At 38.0% G+C, this 19,340-nt stretch overlaps 2 protein-coding genes across 4 annotated transcripts; both read left to right on the forward strand.

Annotated features, from left to right (window-relative positions):
• Positions 1-1,394: 1,394 nt before the first annotated feature.
• Positions 1,395-9,915, forward strand: LOC117826514 (solute carrier family 22 member 5-like). 2 transcript variants are annotated; one of them, XM_034702626.1, is made up of 10 exons: positions 1,395-1,931; positions 3,078-3,181; positions 4,229-4,383; positions 4,605-4,776; positions 6,260-6,401; positions 6,833-6,927; positions 7,384-7,598; positions 7,683-7,865; positions 8,995-9,130; positions 9,445-9,915. In XM_034702626.1, the coding sequence occupies exons 1-10, from the start codon at positions 1,575-1,577 to the stop codon at positions 9,515-9,517; spliced, it is 1,632 nt and encodes a 543-aa protein (XP_034558517.1). In that variant the 5' UTR covers positions 1,395-1,574; the 3' UTR covers positions 9,518-9,915. The 2 variants fall into 2 exon arrangements, with proteins under 2 accessions (XP_034558517.1, XP_034558518.1); XM_034702627.1 differs by having other exon boundaries at positions 1,395-1,850.
• A 1,822-nt stretch (positions 9,916-11,737) lies between these two features.
• Positions 11,738-17,382, forward strand: map2k2b (mitogen-activated protein kinase kinase 2b). 2 transcript variants are annotated; one of them, XM_034703297.1, is made up of 11 exons: positions 11,738-12,624; positions 12,742-12,952; positions 13,100-13,246; positions 14,241-14,318; positions 14,550-14,601; positions 14,773-14,897; positions 15,054-15,267; positions 15,493-15,545; positions 15,661-15,722; positions 15,889-15,934; positions 16,164-17,382. In XM_034703297.1, exons 1-11 carry the CDS (start codon positions 12,536-12,538, stop codon positions 16,272-16,274), a joined length of 1,188 nt encoding a protein of 395 aa, XP_034559188.1. In that variant the 5' UTR covers positions 11,738-12,535; the 3' UTR covers positions 16,275-17,382. The 2 variants fall into 2 exon arrangements, with proteins under 2 accessions (XP_034559188.1, XP_034559186.1); XM_034703295.1 differs by having other exon boundaries at positions 11,759-12,624; positions 12,742-13,246.
• The last annotated feature ends 1,958 nt before the right edge of the window (positions 17,383-19,340 follow it).

The following is a 19,340-nucleotide window of genomic DNA, read 5'->3' on the forward strand; positions in this document are numbered from 1 at the left end:
TACTGCACTGTTTTGGTATCGTTGGTTCTGTTCATCAATTGGGGAGATGACTCCTTCAAAGGAGACCCCTAACACGAGAGTATGACTGTTTTTTTCAACAGGGGCCCCAGCTTATTTCTCACTTGGACAAGTGGTCTACCATTAATTGTACGTCTCCACAAGTAAGCTAAATCAAAGAACACATACACCAGCCTGCAATAGACTGCTTCTGGAATAGGTTTGTTATTGCCTTTTGACTATAGCGATCTGGTTTAGGGTTTTTGTCTGGACTGATATAGCTATAATATAACTGGCTGTGCTCAAAACTGTATGAACACTTTCATGTTTCAGCATGTACAGCTGTGAGGTGACATATGAGTAACTACATTCTTTACTTTGGGCTGCGCTACCACTTATTGCTGAGTTTTTATGTCACTAACCCTATATGCAGGGTCTGAAATTAACTTTTTTCACTACCTGCCACTGTGGCAGGCAAGTCATTTTTTTTGTATGCCACTCAGATTTTCTACCTGCCACTTTTAAAATGTATGCGCCAATTGAAAGAAAAAAATATTTAGGCATCATTTAGTTGTTTGTGTGTCTTGGATGATTTGTGGTCTTTTACGGCCTCCAACTTCTTATTTTATGTCCCACAAACAAAAGAACCTTCCCGTCTGTCCATCGGTAATGTTAGCATCTGAGCAGCATTTGTCCAGTGGTTCCCAAACTTTTTCTGCTGGGCCCCCCTTTGCGGATGAAGAGACACACATACATACCTATTTATATATTCATTGATTGATTTATTCTTCATTAATAAGTTGATTTGTTCATTTATTTTTTTCATTTGTTTGTGATTAATTAATGCATTTCATTTTTATATAATAGATTCTTTAGGTAATGATATTTTGCGGTATTACAAAATGAAAAGGAATCACACATGTTAAAATATGTTAACTCACTGTGACCCCCATCAAACAAGTCTGCAATGCAACATTCAACTCATGTCTGAGCCTGAGACCACAGAGAGATGATTTTATAATCCTCTTTTTTATAACTCAGGACTTTGTAGCTTCTTAATAAATCTGTATTATCTGACTTTCCTTTCCTCTTCTCCTCCCCTGTTAATTAAATGTATACATCAAAAGGTGCAGCTGTTTGACGAGGGTCATACAGCAGCTGCAGCTCTGCTCTAAAGTGTCTCAGGGTAACACGGAGAGGAGGGGGTCCGAGCGACGTTGTTGTCTGTCACATATCACTCTGCTACGCTACTATGTGCACCTGCCACTTCACTTCTATCACACATAGGCATAGTTGCCCTAGTTAGCAATGTCTTTATTAAGCCGTTCCACGCCCCCTTCCCTCTCGTACCTCGTACCTCCAATTCCCCTGTCTGCCGAAGTGGCAGACGGCCTGACGGTTTTACCCGCCCTCCCTCGCCCTGTTGGAAAATTAAAATGTGTATGTGACAAACGCTTAAGGGGTATAATTGAAACCAGTTTAGTAGGTTTGAGTCTTTATGTTCCTTTCACTTATTCGTGTAGCTGCTGGATCGACACGCTCACTCTTAAACATCGCAGTTGATCTTTCTCTCAACCATGTCGGCGGTACAACTCATGGACTTTGATGAGAGCACTGCTTTCTTGGGGGACTACGGCTTCTTTCATGTTCTAATGATTGTTCTGCTCAGTTTAAGCGCTATGCCGTGTGGGTACATGAGGGTAATAGTGGTTTTCGTCTCGGATACACCCGAATACCACTGCAAGTTATCGATCAACTCCACGCGTAACGGCACGGATGTGGAGCGCGCAAGCAGCTGGAGTGAACCTAATAGCTGTTCCCGTGACAAAGTGAACGGAAACGGGACAGAGACGGTAACCAGAAATGACACAGAGCGATGTGTTGATGGATGGGTGTTTAGCACGGAGAGATATACATCTACTATTGTGTCTGAGGTAATATAGAACGATCACTGTGAAGCAGGAAATAATTGGACGTATTGTTGTTGTACACATTTCTACATTCTGCTTTACGTTATCAGCTATGTGATATGCAGAAGTGTTGTTGTTTTGTATGATATAGGCAGTGGTGGACAAAGTACACAGCTTCATTACTTAAGTCAAATACTCCAGGTGAAATATTACTCCAATACAAGTGAAAGTTGCTCTGTCAACTTATTACTTGAGTTCAAGTACTGAAGTACTTGCTTTCAAAAATACTTAGGTATTTTAAAACTATCTTAAAACATTGTGTTTTCACAAAGCATGAGTGCATTCAAGAATACATAGGAGTACATTCTGTTACATGTTTATTTAGAAACCTTTACTTGAAATCTCTAAAAACTATACCATGGAATAAAAACAGAAACTAAGTTACTCCAAGCACAGACAACTTAGTTTGAAATGTTCATCTGGAATGAAACAAATGTCATGTAGCTCAACACGCTTTCTCAGGTTGGACAGTGAATGTTTATTTGTTTGGGCAGAGTGGGAAACAGGGAGAACATTTCAAATGATACGTTTCATTCAATTCAAAAACCTCTAACACGGGCTGAAGATATGACCATAGGTGCTCAGGTGGAGAATTATAGCCATCATTACCACCTCTCAATGAATGACCTGATCTGAGTGAAAGCTGCTCTGTGTTTGCTCCACATTCAACCGTGGAGACGCACGATATACAGGTATGACTAAACCACTGAGACAAACAGAACTACACAAACACATTTTACTGTCTTAGGGATCAGATTTCAGAAAAGAGAAGGAAATTCATGAGCTGACTTCAAAGCAAAAGTAGTGAGTAATTAGAGCACTGATATAAATGTAGTGGAGTAAAAAGTACAATAATTGTCTTCTGAATGTAGTGGAGTAAAAATAATAAGTATCCCCAAAAATAATACTCAAGTAAAGTACAGATACTCAAATATGTACTTAAGTACAGTACTCAAATAAATTTACTTTGTTACTGTCCACCACTGAATATAGCTGTCCACCCCTTATTCCCTTTAAAGTAGTTCAGATTGCATTTGATTTTAAATGTAGTTTCTAAGATCTGGTTTGTGCAACATTAACGATCACTGTCTTGTCTATTGTAAATTACAGTGGGATCTGGTGTGTGAAAATGCATGGAAGGTCCCTTTTTCCACCTCTTTGTACTTTGTAGGAGTCCTGATAGGATCCTTCATAAGTGGTCACCTCTCAGACAGGTAAAATCTGCAGTGTGGAAACAATAGTAATATAGTAAGTTGCCATACCAGGACAGATCTATAAACAAAAGACTCGCACAACAAAATGTGTCCATTCTTGAGGTCAGAACTGATTTCCTGACAGACAATACTATCAGTCTGTAATGCTCTTGCAACCTTAAAGTCTAAAGAGCAGTTTGACAGACAATGTGAATATCTGGAGGAAGGTGTGTGTTGCTTAATGAACTGCAGTATGGGTTTATTGCTTGTCACAGCAATACATTAAAAATATATATTTAATCATATACCATAATAAGATATTGTATGCATTTTTAAAGTTACTTTTAAAACCCAGTAAATAAACTTTAGACATATTACACCATATGTTTTGATAAGTTCTCACTGCTGGATTATCAAAGCTAGGCTTAAAGCATCTAAATACATATTTTCTCTGTTGATTCATTTTAGCAAACAATGTAGAAAAACAGAGGCTGCGGTCTAACCAGAAGGATTCCTTATTTCACCACAGGATCTTCTTCAGGGAAACATATATTTAATGTGGTTGTAACAATGTAAAAAAGGCAACACCCATGGCATGATTTATGGGGAAAAAAACTAATCCGAGAGTTAACTGCAAGACACTAAAGCAAAGTATACATGATAAATTAGTGTAAAATAAATGATTAATAACCTTCCTAAATGTATTAAATATAGTTTTGTTACAACACATTTTTGGTTTTCCTTGGCTTATTTCTGCTTATGATGTTGAATTTTCTTAGCCCACAATCGGATAAATTGTACATTTGATTTGGGTTATAATTATAAGATTATTACATTTAATGCAATTACTGATATTAATTATTTGATAGATGTAATTTAACCAAGGGTTTTTACATAGTCAACTATGCAACCCAAAAGCAAAGATATATACATGTTCTAATGTTTATGACAAAGAAAGTCTACGTTTAAAGTCAGAGAGATGAGAAGTAGAGAAGTCACATAATCTAATTAAAGACTGTCAGAAGGTATAAATGCACTGTTGTGCTAATTCAATGCATCATTTCACAGATTCGGCAGAAAGCCGGTGTTTTTTGTCACCATGTTCTTACAAGCAGCCATTGCGTTGATCCAGGCCACCTCCATCAGCTGGGTCATGTACTGTATTCTCAACTGTATGAGAGGAGCCAGCCATATGTCTAACTACACCTCATCAATTGTACTGGGTGAGAGACACTACTTGCACTTTTTTCTTTTTCTGTTTCTTCTCTGACATTTACCTGTGCCGCTCTGTGGCCCAATGTCTGCAGTGTGGCAGTGGCATATCCCCCTACCCTTGGCAAAGTCTTCAAATTCTGCTCAGGCTGTTGAAGGGAGCTTAGATTTAGACAGTTCACAGTTGTCTGTGTTACTGTATGTTGTCAAACTCACCACTCTTCTTCCACAGGCTCTGAGATGCTGAGCAAGTCTGCCCGGGTCAGCTACACTCTGCTGGGTCACAGTATGGGATATGGCCTCGGATACGCCTTGTTGCCGCTCCTTGCCTACTTCATACGAGGATGGAGGATGCTGCTGGTTGCTAGTGCCATTCCCAGCCTCCTATTTATTCCATCATGGTGGTGAGTCATTGGCTGCTGCATGCTATCATTGATTAGTGATCCATCCTATGTCACATGTTAATGACTTTACATCTTTCTATTTTAATTCAAAATTTTCTGTTTTAATTCTGCTGTTTCGATATATATATATATATTTGACTGGCTCGTCCCAGTATCAATGATTCTATCTGATTTGTAACTTAATTTGATTATTCAAGAAAATGATGCATTTATTGAATCAATTGTATTGTATTCTGCTATAAAACAATTTAATACATGTGTTAAAAACAAGCTAATAACATAGTAATCCAAGAGCACATATACTGCAAAAGAAATTAATAAATTACGCTGATGGTTTTCTCAATTTGTTGGGGACTACCAAATTTAGATGATCTTATATTCTGTTTTATAATTCTGGAGACTTGTAGAGAGTGGCCTGGTGTCCAATTGAGGTTGCTTTTAACACATAACATGCAAAATGCAGTTATTCTGATAGTTTGCACTGCTTACAAAGCAGATAGAGCAGTGCGTTGGTGTGGCAACATACTTTAATAAATCAAAACTGTATAAGACAGAATATGAATATGAAGCATTGTTGCTGTTACCACACAACTGAGGCAGAAGGGTCGTAAAGCAGAACCTGCTGTGTATATTTGAATATTCATCATGGGCATAGAGCATGAGTTACAGAAGAGGATTAGAGCCACTGAAGAAAAAAATAAATTAGGGTCAAAATGTTTTGAAATTATTATTATTCTGAGGAAAAAAGGTCAGAATTCTGAGATTAAAGTCAGAATTCAGACTTTTTTCCCAGAATAATAATATACATTTTTTAATTTGAACTTTTTTTTTCTTTTTCTAGTGGCCCTAATCCTCTTCCGCACTCTTCTCTAGTAACATAATTCTGTGCCTCTCAAAATTCTTTATTCATAAAAACAGGACTATGAAATCACCCCCCAAAGTTGTTGTTTTTCTAAATGAATTCCAATTGTTGAAATCATTGAAAATAATGAAAGGACCAAAAGCACTTAAAATATACAATTCCCTAAAAGAATTCCTCACTGAATTGTAAAACTATTCCCTGATAGTCCCATGTGTTTTATACGACTCAACATTGATGTGAACTTTGTGCTAGCTTGTGGTGTCACTCAGATGTTTACACCAAAAGCTGCTTTCAGGGCTGGATAATGCGTTTTATTGATGCAATCATGCACTCTTTTTTAAGTGTGGTAACTGTGTCTTTCTCTTTTCTGCTGTTTTTGCTTCTGTTATCCTGTCTTGCATTTTTTGGTTCACCTACAAACCATATACTGACTTCAATCCAAATGTTTTATGTACATGTTCCTTGTGAAGGTTTCCTTTTTACCTTGTCATGTTTTGATTCCTTGATGGCATTATTTGATTATAACTTGTTCATAATCGAATGTAAAAATCCTCCCCTTCAAGGCTTTTTATTTTATGCAAAAGACCTATTCTCCCCTTCTCTGTCTCTCTTTCTGTTAAGGGTGATTCCTGAGTCTCCACGCTGGCTTTTGCAGAAGGGTCGGGTGGAGGAAGCTGAGCGTGTCATACGTAATGCTGCCAAACAGAACAGAGTCCCCGCCCCTGAGATCATATTCAGGACGGAAGAATGCTTGGAGCTAATGGTATTTATTTCAAATTTCCTCCTCCTGATGTTTAATCTTTTTCCTTTCAGGTTTAAATAAGACTCAAACTGAAGCAGACATGACATTGTATATTATATATTAGACCCAACTCGGTCGAGGCATGATGGCTGTCTAACATGAGTCTTGTTCTGCTCGAGGTTTCTGCCTGTTAAAAGGAAGTTTTTCCTCGCCACTGTAACTAGCTAATTACTGCGAGGTCCAATGCTCATGATGGATTAAGGTGGGGTCAGACTGAGTCTTACCCTGTCTTGAAGTTGGGTCTCTGTTCATAATTTGACATAGAGTGGTCTAGACCTCCTATGTTTGTAAAAGCATCTTGAGATAACGTTTGTTGGGATTTGGCGCTACACAAAAAAAGATTGATTGATTGATAGTATAACTGTTTTGTTTCTCTTCATATGTCTGAACAGCAAAAGAAAGATGAAAAGGAGCAGACATATACTTATATGGACCTGTTTCGCACCCCTAACATGAGGAATGTTACAATTCTAGGACTTTTCTTGTGGTAACGTGACTTTTTTCACTGTTTAACATTGGCTGCACATTATTCACCATACTGGAGTAATTCCTCAATCTAACAACTTTTATATATTTGTAATTGAATAGAAGACTTCTATTCATACTCATTGATTTCTCTTTATTGAAGTTAGTCTGAACCGATACAGTTTTACAGGCCTGTTTTACATCTGTGATTAAAAACGTATGAATAAATTACTCAACAAAATATTCCAATCCAAAATATTGGATCAGTTGCAGGATACTAAGAAGTTTCACTCACCCAAATATTTTTTAAATTCTTTGCAGTTGGATCATAAATCTGACCTTTTAAGCATTTTCATCAGGTTGTATAGCTTTTTGTGACACAATGTTGCCCCATTCAAATCAAAAATACTGTGATGAATGTTTCGGTTAAAACACTGCCCTCCATCTTCATTCAGTTTTATTTTTTTAATCTCTGCAGGGTCTCTGTTGCCATGGTCTTCTACGGTCTCTCTCTCAATACAAGCAACCTGTATGGAAATGTTTACCTAAACTGCTTCCTCTCAGCACTCATCGACATTGGAGCATACTTTACCACGTGGCTGATGGTGAACCGTGCACCTCGTCCCACCGTCCTCTTTTCTGCTCTAATGTCTTGTGGCATCCTGCTCCTGGTCATCCAGCTGGTCCCTGAAGGTCTGTGTAGTCTGCACATGATATAAAGTAAATCATATAAAAGTGAACATGCCTTATTAAGTGAACTTGTTGTTTTTTTCACAGACATGCCTGTCATGTTCCAGGTGTTGGCCTTGGTGGGGAAGATGGGCATGTCTGGTGCTTACAGCTTCATTTATGTGATTTTCACTGAGCTGATGCCCACCGTGGTCAGGAACATGGGGTTCGGTATCTTCACCACTGCTGCAAACATTGGCACAATCATTAGTCCCTATGTGATCTACAGCGGCAAGTGACTGTTTTGTTCTTTATGTTTCGTAGATGTGTCTCTAAACATTTTAAATCAAAATACTTGTCATGGGGAGAGTAAATCTCATCAAAACTGTCGAATCATTCACCTGATTATGTCTATCCACTTGAGGTACTAGTTTGCAGAAATATTCGCCAGGATTTTACTAAAGATTTTGAACTTCCCACAATAGCAACGCAAGATTGCTTTGTAAAATCAGTACCGCAGAGTGCCTGTTTCAATTACAAATGCAATGAATAAAAAGAAAAAGTATAAGCAATCACTATCAGTGAAACGCTCAACATTTCTGCTCACAGTGCTCCATAACTAACATTATGTTTATAGTGCTTTAGTTTAACAAAATAAATGTGACCTCTCATGTACAGACATTTAATAATAATAATAATAATAATAATAATAGTAATTGATCGCATTTGTATAGCGCTTTTCTTGGTACTCAAAGTTCTCCTTTAAGAGAAACATTTACACCCAGTGTTGTCTCTGCCAACCAGAAACAGCACAGGCTACAAAACATCTGCTGCCAGTTTCCCCCAAGGCCAAAAAGCTCTCATGCAATGTTCAAAGGAATCTCAGATTTGATGTCCCTCCATAACATAGTAACCACAAGTATTTGCTTGTTTTGCAGCTTTCCATTCCTGCAAAAAATGATTTGCACATGATACATTTTTCTTCAAGTACAAATGCTAACCTGGTAGTGCTGCTGGCATTAGAGCTCTCTTGGTTCCTTCCTTTCCAAATATATTACATTCATACTCCCCTTTTCTCTGCACTCAATTTGGCTTTACGTACTAGGGCGAGCACAGGTGTTACTTGGAACTTAAATAATGGCTCTGTTCATTGAAGTGTGCTGGTGAATGACAGCGAGCTGGCATGTACCGTGTAAGGAAGGACCTGAAACTGAAGCAGCAAGAAGGAATTCACTAGCAAGGACCACGTCACACAAGGATATAAGTTTGAACATTTATTGAGTTAACCTTAACTTCATTTGAGTCATCTTGACTTAACTTCTCTTACTCTGATGCGTTAAAAGTGTCTTGTGATTGTAACCAATAGAAATGGGTATATAACTGACATTTCTAATTCAAGTGCCTTTAATTCTGTTTTCAGGTGTGCACAGCAAAATCCTACCATACATTATTTTTGGCACAATTAGCATTGTGGCTGCAGCTGTGAGCATCCTGCTTCCAGACACCAGGAACAACAAACTTCCAGACCATATCAGCCAAGCCAAACCCATCAGAAAGTATGTCATTGTGTTTGACTGTGTGAATAATAATTAACAGACAAAAAGGTTGTGAAGTGTTACACAGCAGTTCTATGAAACTGAAGCAAACAAATGTCTTTACCTATTTTTATTACAGGATTTTGAGTGCTATTAAAACTGCACCCACTGTGTATTTGTAAACACATTTTCTGTGTTATACATTTGGATATTTTGATTTTTTTTTAAAGAAAATAGTAAACACAAGAAAAAGTGTTGGCTGAATAAGATCTTGTGCATTATAACACTTTTTCATCTCTGTTTAATCAGTCTCTGTTTCTCTTTGTATCTTAAAGCTTCAGCTGTCAGAAGAAAACTCCTTCACCCCAGTCAACTGAAACTGAAGGCTGTAAAAAAGAAGAACAATAGTGCCCTCTGCTGAAAGAAACACAACAAGACAAGAGCAATCAGAATGTTGTTTATTAGCACAGAACACTTTTTTTCCTTTTTCCTTTTTGTCATTGTAGAAAAGTGATAATTTTGATACATAAAACGTTCACAAGCTTTTAAACTGTAAAACCACTCAGCTACATTTTTGGGGGGAAAAACAGACTTTCTATTGTTGTTTTATTCTGTCTCTTGTCCTGAATACTACCTGCATTTACTTTCTGTTGTAGTAGGTTGTATGAACATGCCACACATGTAAAAAGAGTCTCTAACCATGAATGTAAAAAAAAAAACAGTTCATGAAAATGTTGTTGAACACACAATAACTGTTTGATAATGTCCAAAATTAAACTCTTATGCCATGAACCAATGTCAACTAAGCACAAATACAATTAATTCTGGGGTTTTTTATGAACTAAGGAATCAACCCATTTTTGTTACAGGTATACGTAATTATTAACTTTAGCACCAGTTGCAGTGGGTCTGAAGCTGAATTAAAGCTAGGCAGGTAATTCACCTTGACATCTGTACCCATAGGAATTTAGAGAGGTTGCTCCTACATGCCAGTTTCATGTGGTTATTTTCAGTGGTTGACAGTAACACAGTAAATTTACTTGAGTAAAGTACTTAAGTACATTTTTTGAGTATCTGTACTTTAATTGATTTTTGGGGGATACTTTTAATTTTACTGCACTACATTCAGAAGACAGTTATAGTACTTTTTACTCCGCTACATTTCTATCAGTGCTCTAGTTACTCACTGTCTGAGAGGTGACCACTTATGAAGGATCCTATCAGGACTCCTACAAAGTACAAAGAGGTGGAAAAAGGGACCTTCCATGCATTTTCACACACCAGATCCCACTGTAATTTACAATAGACAAGACAGTGATCGTTAATGTTGCACAAACCAGATCTTAGAAACTACATTTAAAATCAAATGCAATCTGAACTATTTTAAAGGGAATAAGGGGTGGACAGCTATATTCAGTGGTGGGCAGTAAAAAAGTAAATTTATTTGAGTACTGTACTTAAGTACATATTTAAGTATGTACTTTACTTGAGTATTATTTTTAGGGATACTTATTATTTTTACTCCACTACATTCAGAAGACAATTATTGTACTTTTTACTCTTCTACATTTCTATCAGTGCTCTAGTTACTCACTACTTTTACTTTGAAGTCAGTTCATGAATTTCCTTCTCTTTTCTGAAGTCTGATCCCTAAGACAATAAAATGGGTTTGTGTAGTTCTGTTTGTCTCAGTGGTTTAGTCATACCTGTATATTATGCGTCTCCACGGTTGAATGTGGAGTAAACACAGAGCAGATTTCACTCAGATCAGGTCATTCATTGAGAGGTGGTAATGATGGCTATAATTCTCCACCTGAGCCCCCCTATGCACCATATCTTCAGCCCGTGTTAGAGGTTTTTGAAATGAAGAATGATACGTATCATTTGAAATGTTCTCCCTGTTTCCCACTCTGCCTAAACATACACAAATTCACAGTCCAACCTGAGAAAGCATGTTGAGCTACTTAACATTTGTTTCATCCCAGATGAACATTTCAAACTAAGTTGTCTGTGCTTGCAGTAACTTGGTTTCTGTTTTTATTCCATGGTATAGTTTTTAAAGATTTCAAGTAATGGTTTCTAAATAAACATGATGTAACAGAATGTACTCCTATGTATTCTTGAATACACTTACGTATTTTGAAAATACAATGTTTTAAGATTATTTACTTTGAACATTAAGTATTTTTAAAAGCAAGTACTTCAGTACTTTAACTCAAGTAATAATCTGACAGAGCAACTTTCACTTGTGTTGGAGTAATATTTGACATTGAGTATCTACACTTTGACTTAAGTAATGAAGCTGTGTACTTTTTCCACCACTGGAAAGGACCAAGAGCACTTTAAATACACAATTCCCTAAAATAATTCCTCACTGAATTGTAAAATTATTCCCTCTTCTTACTCATTTACACTTATTTTATTATTTATTTTCTATGTATGTATAATTTTCTCATTTGCCTTATATTCAAAACTGAAGCTGTGTTGTTTCTTTGTCCTTAATGATTGATTGTTTATGTATTATGCTCCTTCTGAATGTACCCATTGTTTGTTATCTACATCTCAAATAAAGTTGGAAAAAAAAAACTGTCAACACTTGAACTATCGCGAGACTTCCTCCGGAGAGTCAGTGTACTTGGCTCCGCCCCCAACTCCATACTGCTACTTCTATGGGACTCCAGTTTGTACCTGTAGACCTGTAGACCTGACCCACACCTGACAGCGGAGGGGAAAGAATCACACAAGTGTCACTCAAGCCGATGTTAGCTGGCCTCTCCTGACCTGGGCTGGAGACGAGGGAAGCGATCGTGAAGTAAAACAGTGGTTCGCTCTCATTCAGTGTTGAATTTACTATCACGCAGGAGACTGTCACGAAACAGCTAGCGGATGAAGTGAGCTAGCTTGATGACGTGAAAGGCTTCTAGTGATGGCTTTAGTCTTGAGAATATTCACTTTGCCGCTTCGTTGTAGTTAGTTTATTGTATATACATTTTCTGCCAACTTGAGTCTCGTGACCTTAATGCTTGTTATCGTCCTACCTTCTGAAATAACACCTTTCGTTAGATAGCCTACCTGCTAACATTAGCATAAGATTACTCAGTCAGATTGCTTGTTTAACAGCTCAGTGGGTTATGAATCATAAGATAATCAGATAAGCAGAGTTGGGACCAAGCCTGTCAGTATTGCACCCATTGCTTGGTTAATGTTTACCCCTGCTAACTATCTCATATCTGTCAGGTATTAACCAGGAAGCGTTTTCACTGGTTCTCGTGCAGACCGCGTCCATCAGATAACAAAGTGGTCGCAGGTTATCTTGCAAACTTGCACACTAGATTTCATTTCTTTAACAATAAGTTAAACTTGCAGCTAAGCTCGGGAAATCCTGATTCGTGCCCACTCAGACTTAGACTAAATCCTCAAGTGAGCATGGCTCCTAAAAAGAGACCAGTGCCCTTAAACATAGCTCCTGCTGTCGATGGGTTATCCACCTCCATCAACACTGAAGTCTCATCTGAGTAAGATATGCTACTATCTAATAATCATCTTCTTCCTCATATGCAGTCAATATATCTGTCAGTTTGGTCATCTGAAAAATGCTTTTATTCCTACTCTTTTCACCCCCATTTACCCAGGGCCAATCTAGAATCCCTTAAAAAGATATTGGCCGAGCTGGATCTGGATGAACAACAGAAGAAAAGGTTAGAGGCTTTTCTCACACAGAAGGCCAAGGTGGGTGAGTTGAGAGATGATGACTTCCAGCGTGTCTGTGAGCTTGGTGCTGGCAACGGAGGAGTTGTCAATAAGGAATGCCACAAACCTTCAGGAATAATCATGGCTAGAAAGGTACACTGGTATACTATTGTAATTAATCATACATATACATATGCAGTATTCATATTTATACTTAAATATAGATTATGTTATGGTAAAGTACTACACAACCAGGTAATAAAATTGATCCTGATGTTAGTATTTTCTTCCCTTGTTAAGCTAATTCATCTTGAAATCAAACCGGCTATCAGAAACCAGATCATCCGAGAACTTCAGGTGCTGCACGAGTGTAACTCTCCCTACATTGTGGGCTTTTATGGAGCTTTTTACAGCGATGGAGAGATCAGTATCTGCATGGAAAACATGGTGAGCAAACTGAAGCAGGTGTAACAGGTATTTCTACATCAATTAGATTTTTTTTCCCACTGGGAATTTATATTATTTTGCCCTTTCACATGTTTTGATCTCAATAGGTCTGTTCAAAAAGCCTTCAACTGATGGTTTATTTTCTGTCTCTCAAGGATTGTAAGATTAAATCAGGAAAAATACAGTACTCCCAATAACCTGATTGTTTTTTATGTAAATAAGATTATTGGGACACAGCAAACCATTTACAAATCAAATGTCTAACCCTTTGGTGGCTATGATTATATGTACATCACCTTGGACCAAATTATTCACAAGAAATGAAAATACTTTGGAGCAGGGATTAACCGCTCATTCTCAACAATTTATCTGGGTAACATCGCAGCCCACCTCTCAGTTAAGGATAAATACTTGCTAAAGATTCTATTAGCAGCCAGCAAAAAGGCTGTGACACGAAGGTGTTTGCAACCCAATCCTCCAATAGAGACTGAGTGGATAGAAATCGTGTATAGTATTGAAAATATGGAAAGAATGACTTACTCAATGAACCTTAAAACAGAAACATGTTTGCATTAATGGGAAAAATGGACTGTGAACATAGCATTAAAGGATTGATAAGCCATTACTGCATGAACTGACTTTATTTCCACTATTACATAATAAGGATGTATAGATGACCTACTGTTTCTGTTTCACTGAACTGTGTTGTCTAGCTATGTCTGTTTACAAAAGTAAAGTATAAAAAAAAAGAAAAGAAATAAAAAATACCCTTCAGTGTTATTTTAAGGTAAAACATAAAGCAAAATCATTGTGGTTATTATGATGTAGAAATACGCAGCACTGTACCAGACATCAGACACACATTAAATGTGCTTAACGCACAGATGTTTTGAAAATAATATGATCCTTTTGAAAAGTTATTTGATGCAGCATGTTTGTTTAGCAATCTACATTATGACATGTTGTGTTATTGTGACTTCACTTTACTTTGCAGGATGGTGGATCTCTAGACCAGGTGTTGAAAGAAGCAAGGAGGATCCCTGAAGAGATTCTGGGGAAAGTTAGCATTGCTGTGAGTGTGTGGCTGTCTCCTTTATCTTACTATCTACTGTGATATAACTTAAGTGGTATTAACAGCACAGCAGGTAGATTAAACTGCTTTGTTCAGAGGAAAGTGTTTTATTAAAGATTAAAATAAAGACCATATCACCAAGCTATTCCAGTTAAATGTAGAAGGCCTAACATATTCAGTTTCCTTTTCTATGAGCATTTAGTATATTAATTTCTCCCCTTTTTCTAAAAGGTGTTGAGAGGCCTTGCCTACCTGAGAGAAAAACACCAAATCATGCACAGAGGTAAAGTTAATCATTCTTTTTCTGTTGGGGAAAGTGCATCGCATCAACATGTGTCAGGGTGCGATAATAAAACACAATGGTTGATTCAAGATGGTCCTGTATGTCTGCATAGCATGATGATGATGTTCAGTCAAGAAATTTGTGTTGAAAAATTGTATTTGTGTTTCTCAGATGTGAAGCCTTCCAACATTTTGGTGAACTCGCGTGGGGAGATAAAGCTTTGTGATTTCGGTGTAAGCGGGCAGCTCATAGACTCGATGGCCAATTCCTTTGTTGGGACAAGATCCTACATGTCGGTATGTTGGTACTCTCTAGATTATGCTTTGTAACTGTTTCCTCAACATCCCTTCACTTTCTTGTCTTTGTGTCAAACTTCTTGTATTGCCACAGTTTGTTTTTGAAGGTATGTTGAGTCTTGAATGAGCTTTCTTTTGTTTCTGTTTGCTGTGTAGCCGGAGAGATTGCAGGGAACCCACTACTCGGTGCAGTCAGATGTGTGGAGTATGGGGCTGTCTCTTGTAGAGCTGTCAATTGGACGCTTCCCCATCCCTCCTCCAGATGCTAAAGAACTGGAGGCCATATTTGGACGTGCCATTCTGGATGGTAGTGAGGGGGAGACACTTAGCACCTCACCCAGACCCAGAGCACCTGGTCGAACTGTCAGCGGTGAGACAGCTGCTTTAAACTGAAATAAGTTGTTTTAAGGTAGCTTTAGGTACAAGCTCAATGAGTGATTTGAACTGATGAAAGTCAATTTCACACTAATGTATTCCAGTGAAGCTAATCTTTCACTGAGTGCCACAAGAAGGAAGAATTAGTTCATTTTTACATGAGTCTTGCTTGAAATATAAAACATGTAGTTATATATTTGTATCTTGTCTTCTTTTCCAGGCCATGGTCCTGCAATGGCCATCTTTGAGCTTCTAGACTACATAGTAAATGAGGTAAGAATCTTTGATTCTCTGATTCCAAGCATTTACTCACACCCCTGCAAAATCATGAAGGTGACCCCCTCTGCAACATGATCAAATATTCATTCAACATCCCTCTTTCTTTCAGCCCCCTCCAAAATTGCCACATGGAGTCTTCACCTCTGATTTTCAGGACTTTGTGACAAAATGGTGAGGCAACATTTTAGCCTGAAAACAATGCTTAGTTACACATCTTTCACACCAATCTTCTTTCTTTGAGTATATGCTCAGTGAGCAGAAGTTACCATATACATTTTGAATCGAAGGAGTGAAAGAGAGAATAGATGAAAGATTTATTTTGCCTGTGTCTTTTCAGTCTCATCAAAAATCCAGCAGACAGGGCGGACTTGAAAATGTTGATGGTGAGTGTCATGAGTTAGACCCCTGCCTCAGTTCAAATTTAAGGTGGCATGTTTCTTTCTCTCATTAACATTTATGGCCCAAATCACAAAATAGCTGTTGTAGAAAACATGTCAGTCAAACCTGTATTTCAACAAGATGGAGTCTTAAGCAGTAAACTTAAAAACCTGTGATCAAAATGTATTTTTTTTAAGTCTGGTATCTTATGTGAATGTGTTTGTCTTGATGCAGAACCACACGTTTATCAAACGGTCCGAGGTGGAAGAGGTAGACTTTGCTGGCTGGCTCTGTAAAACCATCGGTCTGAACCAACCGAAAACTCCCACTCGCGCTGCGGAATGAACACTCTCCCAACACGCTCATGCAACACAGCATGAGTGTGTGAGTGTACATCACGGAGAAGCTGCTGCTCAAAACCTTACACCCACATTCACACTCTCTGTTTGCCACACCTCTCACTCAGGTGAGCCTTCAGAGTTTCAATCTATCAAATGAACTCTGATCAGGTTTGGGAAGGTACTGTACAGTTTGCATCCTTTGTCACTGATCATTAAGACATGGTGTGAAGTTTAATTCAGGTTATAATTCTGACATTGAATATCTTATTTGGAGAGTAACAAAAACTAGAACTGAAAAACAGTAGATTAGAATTCTGTTGTAGTTTCAGTGTTTGGTTATTTTTGTTACGACAATGCCATGTGTCCCATTTTTTTGTCTTTTTGGCTGCTGGATGCCATTAGGAATTTCCTTAGTTCATGGCTGACTGTCCATTTTCTGTCAAAGCTGAAAAATTATCCCCAAAAAGAGAATCAAAACATATAAAATACAACTTTTTTTCTTTACTATTCTGCTTCTCAATTTAAAAGTGTGAATTTCTCAGATGTGTTGTTCGGCTTACAGCACCAGTGTGTCAATCCCAGCTCTCACTATCACGGTTCAGCATCTGTAAATGTGTACAGGCAGATACAGATATGAATTTCTTTTTATACGGTTATGCAAACACATTAAAAAAAATGTTAGATACATTTATTTTAATAAGCAGGTTGGGTTATGTGTGTACGTGTTGGTAGATGTTTTTTTCTTGTCTTTCCTTTTCTTTTTTGCTGCATTTGTTCCATTTAGAGATGTCTTGAGGTGAAGCACAATGTTCTAAACATTTTAGCATGACCCTCATTTCAAAGCCAAAACTAAAATATGATAACCTTTAAGTACCCTGTGCCCCTTCTTTATGTGGAAATGGTGCCAGAAGTACAAGATAGTCATTCCTCTATAATGCCATCTATGACTGGACTTATTGCTTTCAGCTGGGCATTCTGATTCCTTTAACAAATGGTTAGATACAAATATATATATAAAAAAAATATATAGAGATTTTTGTGGTGTAAGTCATTCAAAGCTTTGTCTTTGGAAAAAAAAAGTCGAAATGATCAATAAATGTTCTGCATTATAACACAGAAACATCATGTTGTCTTTGGACAAATATCTCTTCACTGCCTTACCCTCATGTCACCAGAAGAGGGGGGCATTTCAGTCACAAAGAATAAGACTTTAGGTTACATTGTTTACTTGGGTATGCTGCCAAACATCTTAACACACTTATTTTTTTAATACAGTGCTGCTGTGAAGATAACTTGTTCTAAAAATAGACAGAGCAAGGAAGTGTCTCCAAGCCTTCATGAACTACATGTGTTCTCATTTCTTATCCCAAAAAAAAAAAAGGTTCATTTATTTGTCTTATGTGATGAGTGATAATTAAATGTCTTCTACTTGAATGTCTGTCAACTTCAGGCAGAAGGTGAGGCCTTGAGCGCAGAAGAAGACGTAGCGTTGCAGTGTGTTGGGAGTCTGAGCAACATTGATGGGAGGGGGACTACTGCAGCAGAAAAACAGCAAAGTCTGCAGTCATTAATATGCAAATATGCAAATGAGAGGGTAATTAAGATTGGGCGTTTGTCAGTGGCTCTTTGATTGCTAATGAATTCAAAACTGCAAGAAAGGGGGAGGGGATGATGAGCTAAAAATGAGGAGAAAGAACAGGATGGTATTGTGCTTTTTGTCTCAAAAAAGTACGAGGGGTCTATAGAATGTGAAAGCCCTGCTGTATTGAAGAAACTCTGAACAGTGCTGCCTTTAAGTTTCATTTATAAAAAAAAACAAAGCAAACTTATTTAAAAGCTGAACAAAGAGTATCACAGTAAAAGAAGTATAATAAATGGTTGTGATGAAATGCTATATGAGCACCAACAGAAGCCACCGACAAAAAGAGGTAAAAACCGTGCTGTGAGTTTGTTCCGCGACAATTAACCGTGAACGTTGCCACTAGGCTTTCAGCATGACAGCCTACAGCCACCACAGAGAGGTGGAGAGATTCCTGCTCATTAAGAGTGATGTGGCTGACCCCTGTAGAGAGAGATGCTCAGGTATCTCGGCAGGGTGAGTGTGTGTGCAGCGGCAGCATGCTGTGTCACAAACAGTGTTATTTTCATATTTTTGTCAAACACGGGGGGGCCTACAGTTCACACACGATCACACACCACTGTTATTGCTGTTTCAGTGGTCCCTTGACACTTATACATCTTCCTCCGCTGGCATGTGAAATGAGGATATGTATAAAGGGATAAAAACAAATGAAATGTTGCAGAGAACGGGGGACGACAGCTGCTCTTGTCACCTTAACAGCATAATGACTTTCTCACACTGCTGCAGCTTTGCACGAGGCCAAAAGAACACTGACCACGTCACTGTGAGTCCTAAGCCAGAAAAATACCAAAATATTACACTCAATCTGGTCGGGAGTCATCTGAAAAGGAGGAAGAATGTGTCAGCTTTATTAATTGAACTCAAGAGGCAGTCTGATATCCGTGTTAAATACTTCTAAGTAGTAACACTCAAGCTAATCTATTTAGACTAGTGTGTTAAGAGCTGATCCTGGCCTGCTCTGTTGTGTGACGAGCAGTTGAGTGTGTGAGGCTGCTAATGTTTGTGTTTCAGAGAAAGGGGGCTGTATTTTTCACAGGAAACAGGAAACCAGAAGTCATAACAGGATGCCCCAGGTTATCATACTGTACCTGATGCGTGGGTGGCTGCATGGGGGTAACCCATTTACAAAACTATGGTGCTTGACGAAGAAAGAAGAAGAAGAAAGAGTGGGCGGAGAAGAGGGTACGCACTTTGGGTTAGCAAAATGGAGTTTTCACTCTAAATATAGATTTAGGGTCTAACCATACAACTTTGCTCTTTGCCTACATGCTGTGTGTCCTATTTTTGAAAAAGGCAGCATACTAAACACTGTTTGATGTTTGTTACAGAGTTGTGATAGAATCACTTCTGTGACAAACACATGCACCATCTTTCCTCAGGTGTATGCAGTGAATTTATGACATGAACCAGTTTTGTCTCTGTGTAGTT

This window comes from Notolabrus celidotus, chromosome 15 (genome assembly GCF_009762535.1).
Source record: "Notolabrus celidotus isolate fNotCel1 chromosome 15, fNotCel1.pri, whole genome shotgun sequence".
Lineage (NCBI taxonomy): Eukaryota > Metazoa > Chordata > Actinopteri > Labriformes > Labridae > Notolabrus > Notolabrus celidotus.

Bases quoted from the DNA above. Each gene is read 5' to 3' on its own strand.
- map2k2b (XM_034703295.1), top strand. From the start codon at position 12,536: ATGGCTCCTAAAAAGAGACCAGTGCCCTTAAACATAGCTCCTGCTGTC. The intron at 12,625-12,741 runs GTAAGATATGCT...CCATTTACCCAG, and splicing joins AACACTGAAGTCTCATCTGA to GGCCAATCTAGAATCCCTTA. The intron at 15,546-15,660 runs GTAAGAATCTTT...TCTTTCTTTCAG, and splicing joins TAGACTACATAGTAAATGAG to CCCCCTCCAAAATTGCCACA.
- LOC117826514 (XM_034702626.1), top strand. From the start codon at position 1,575: ATGTCGGCGGTACAACTCATGGACTTTGATGAGAGCACTGCTTTCTTG. The intron at 3,182-4,228 runs GTAAAATCTGCA...ATCATTTCACAG, and splicing joins AGTGGTCACCTCTCAGACAG to ATTCGGCAGAAAGCCGGTGT. The intron at 6,402-6,832 runs GTATTTATTTCA...ATGTCTGAACAG, and splicing joins AAGAATGCTTGGAGCTAATG to CAAAAGAAAGATGAAAAGGA.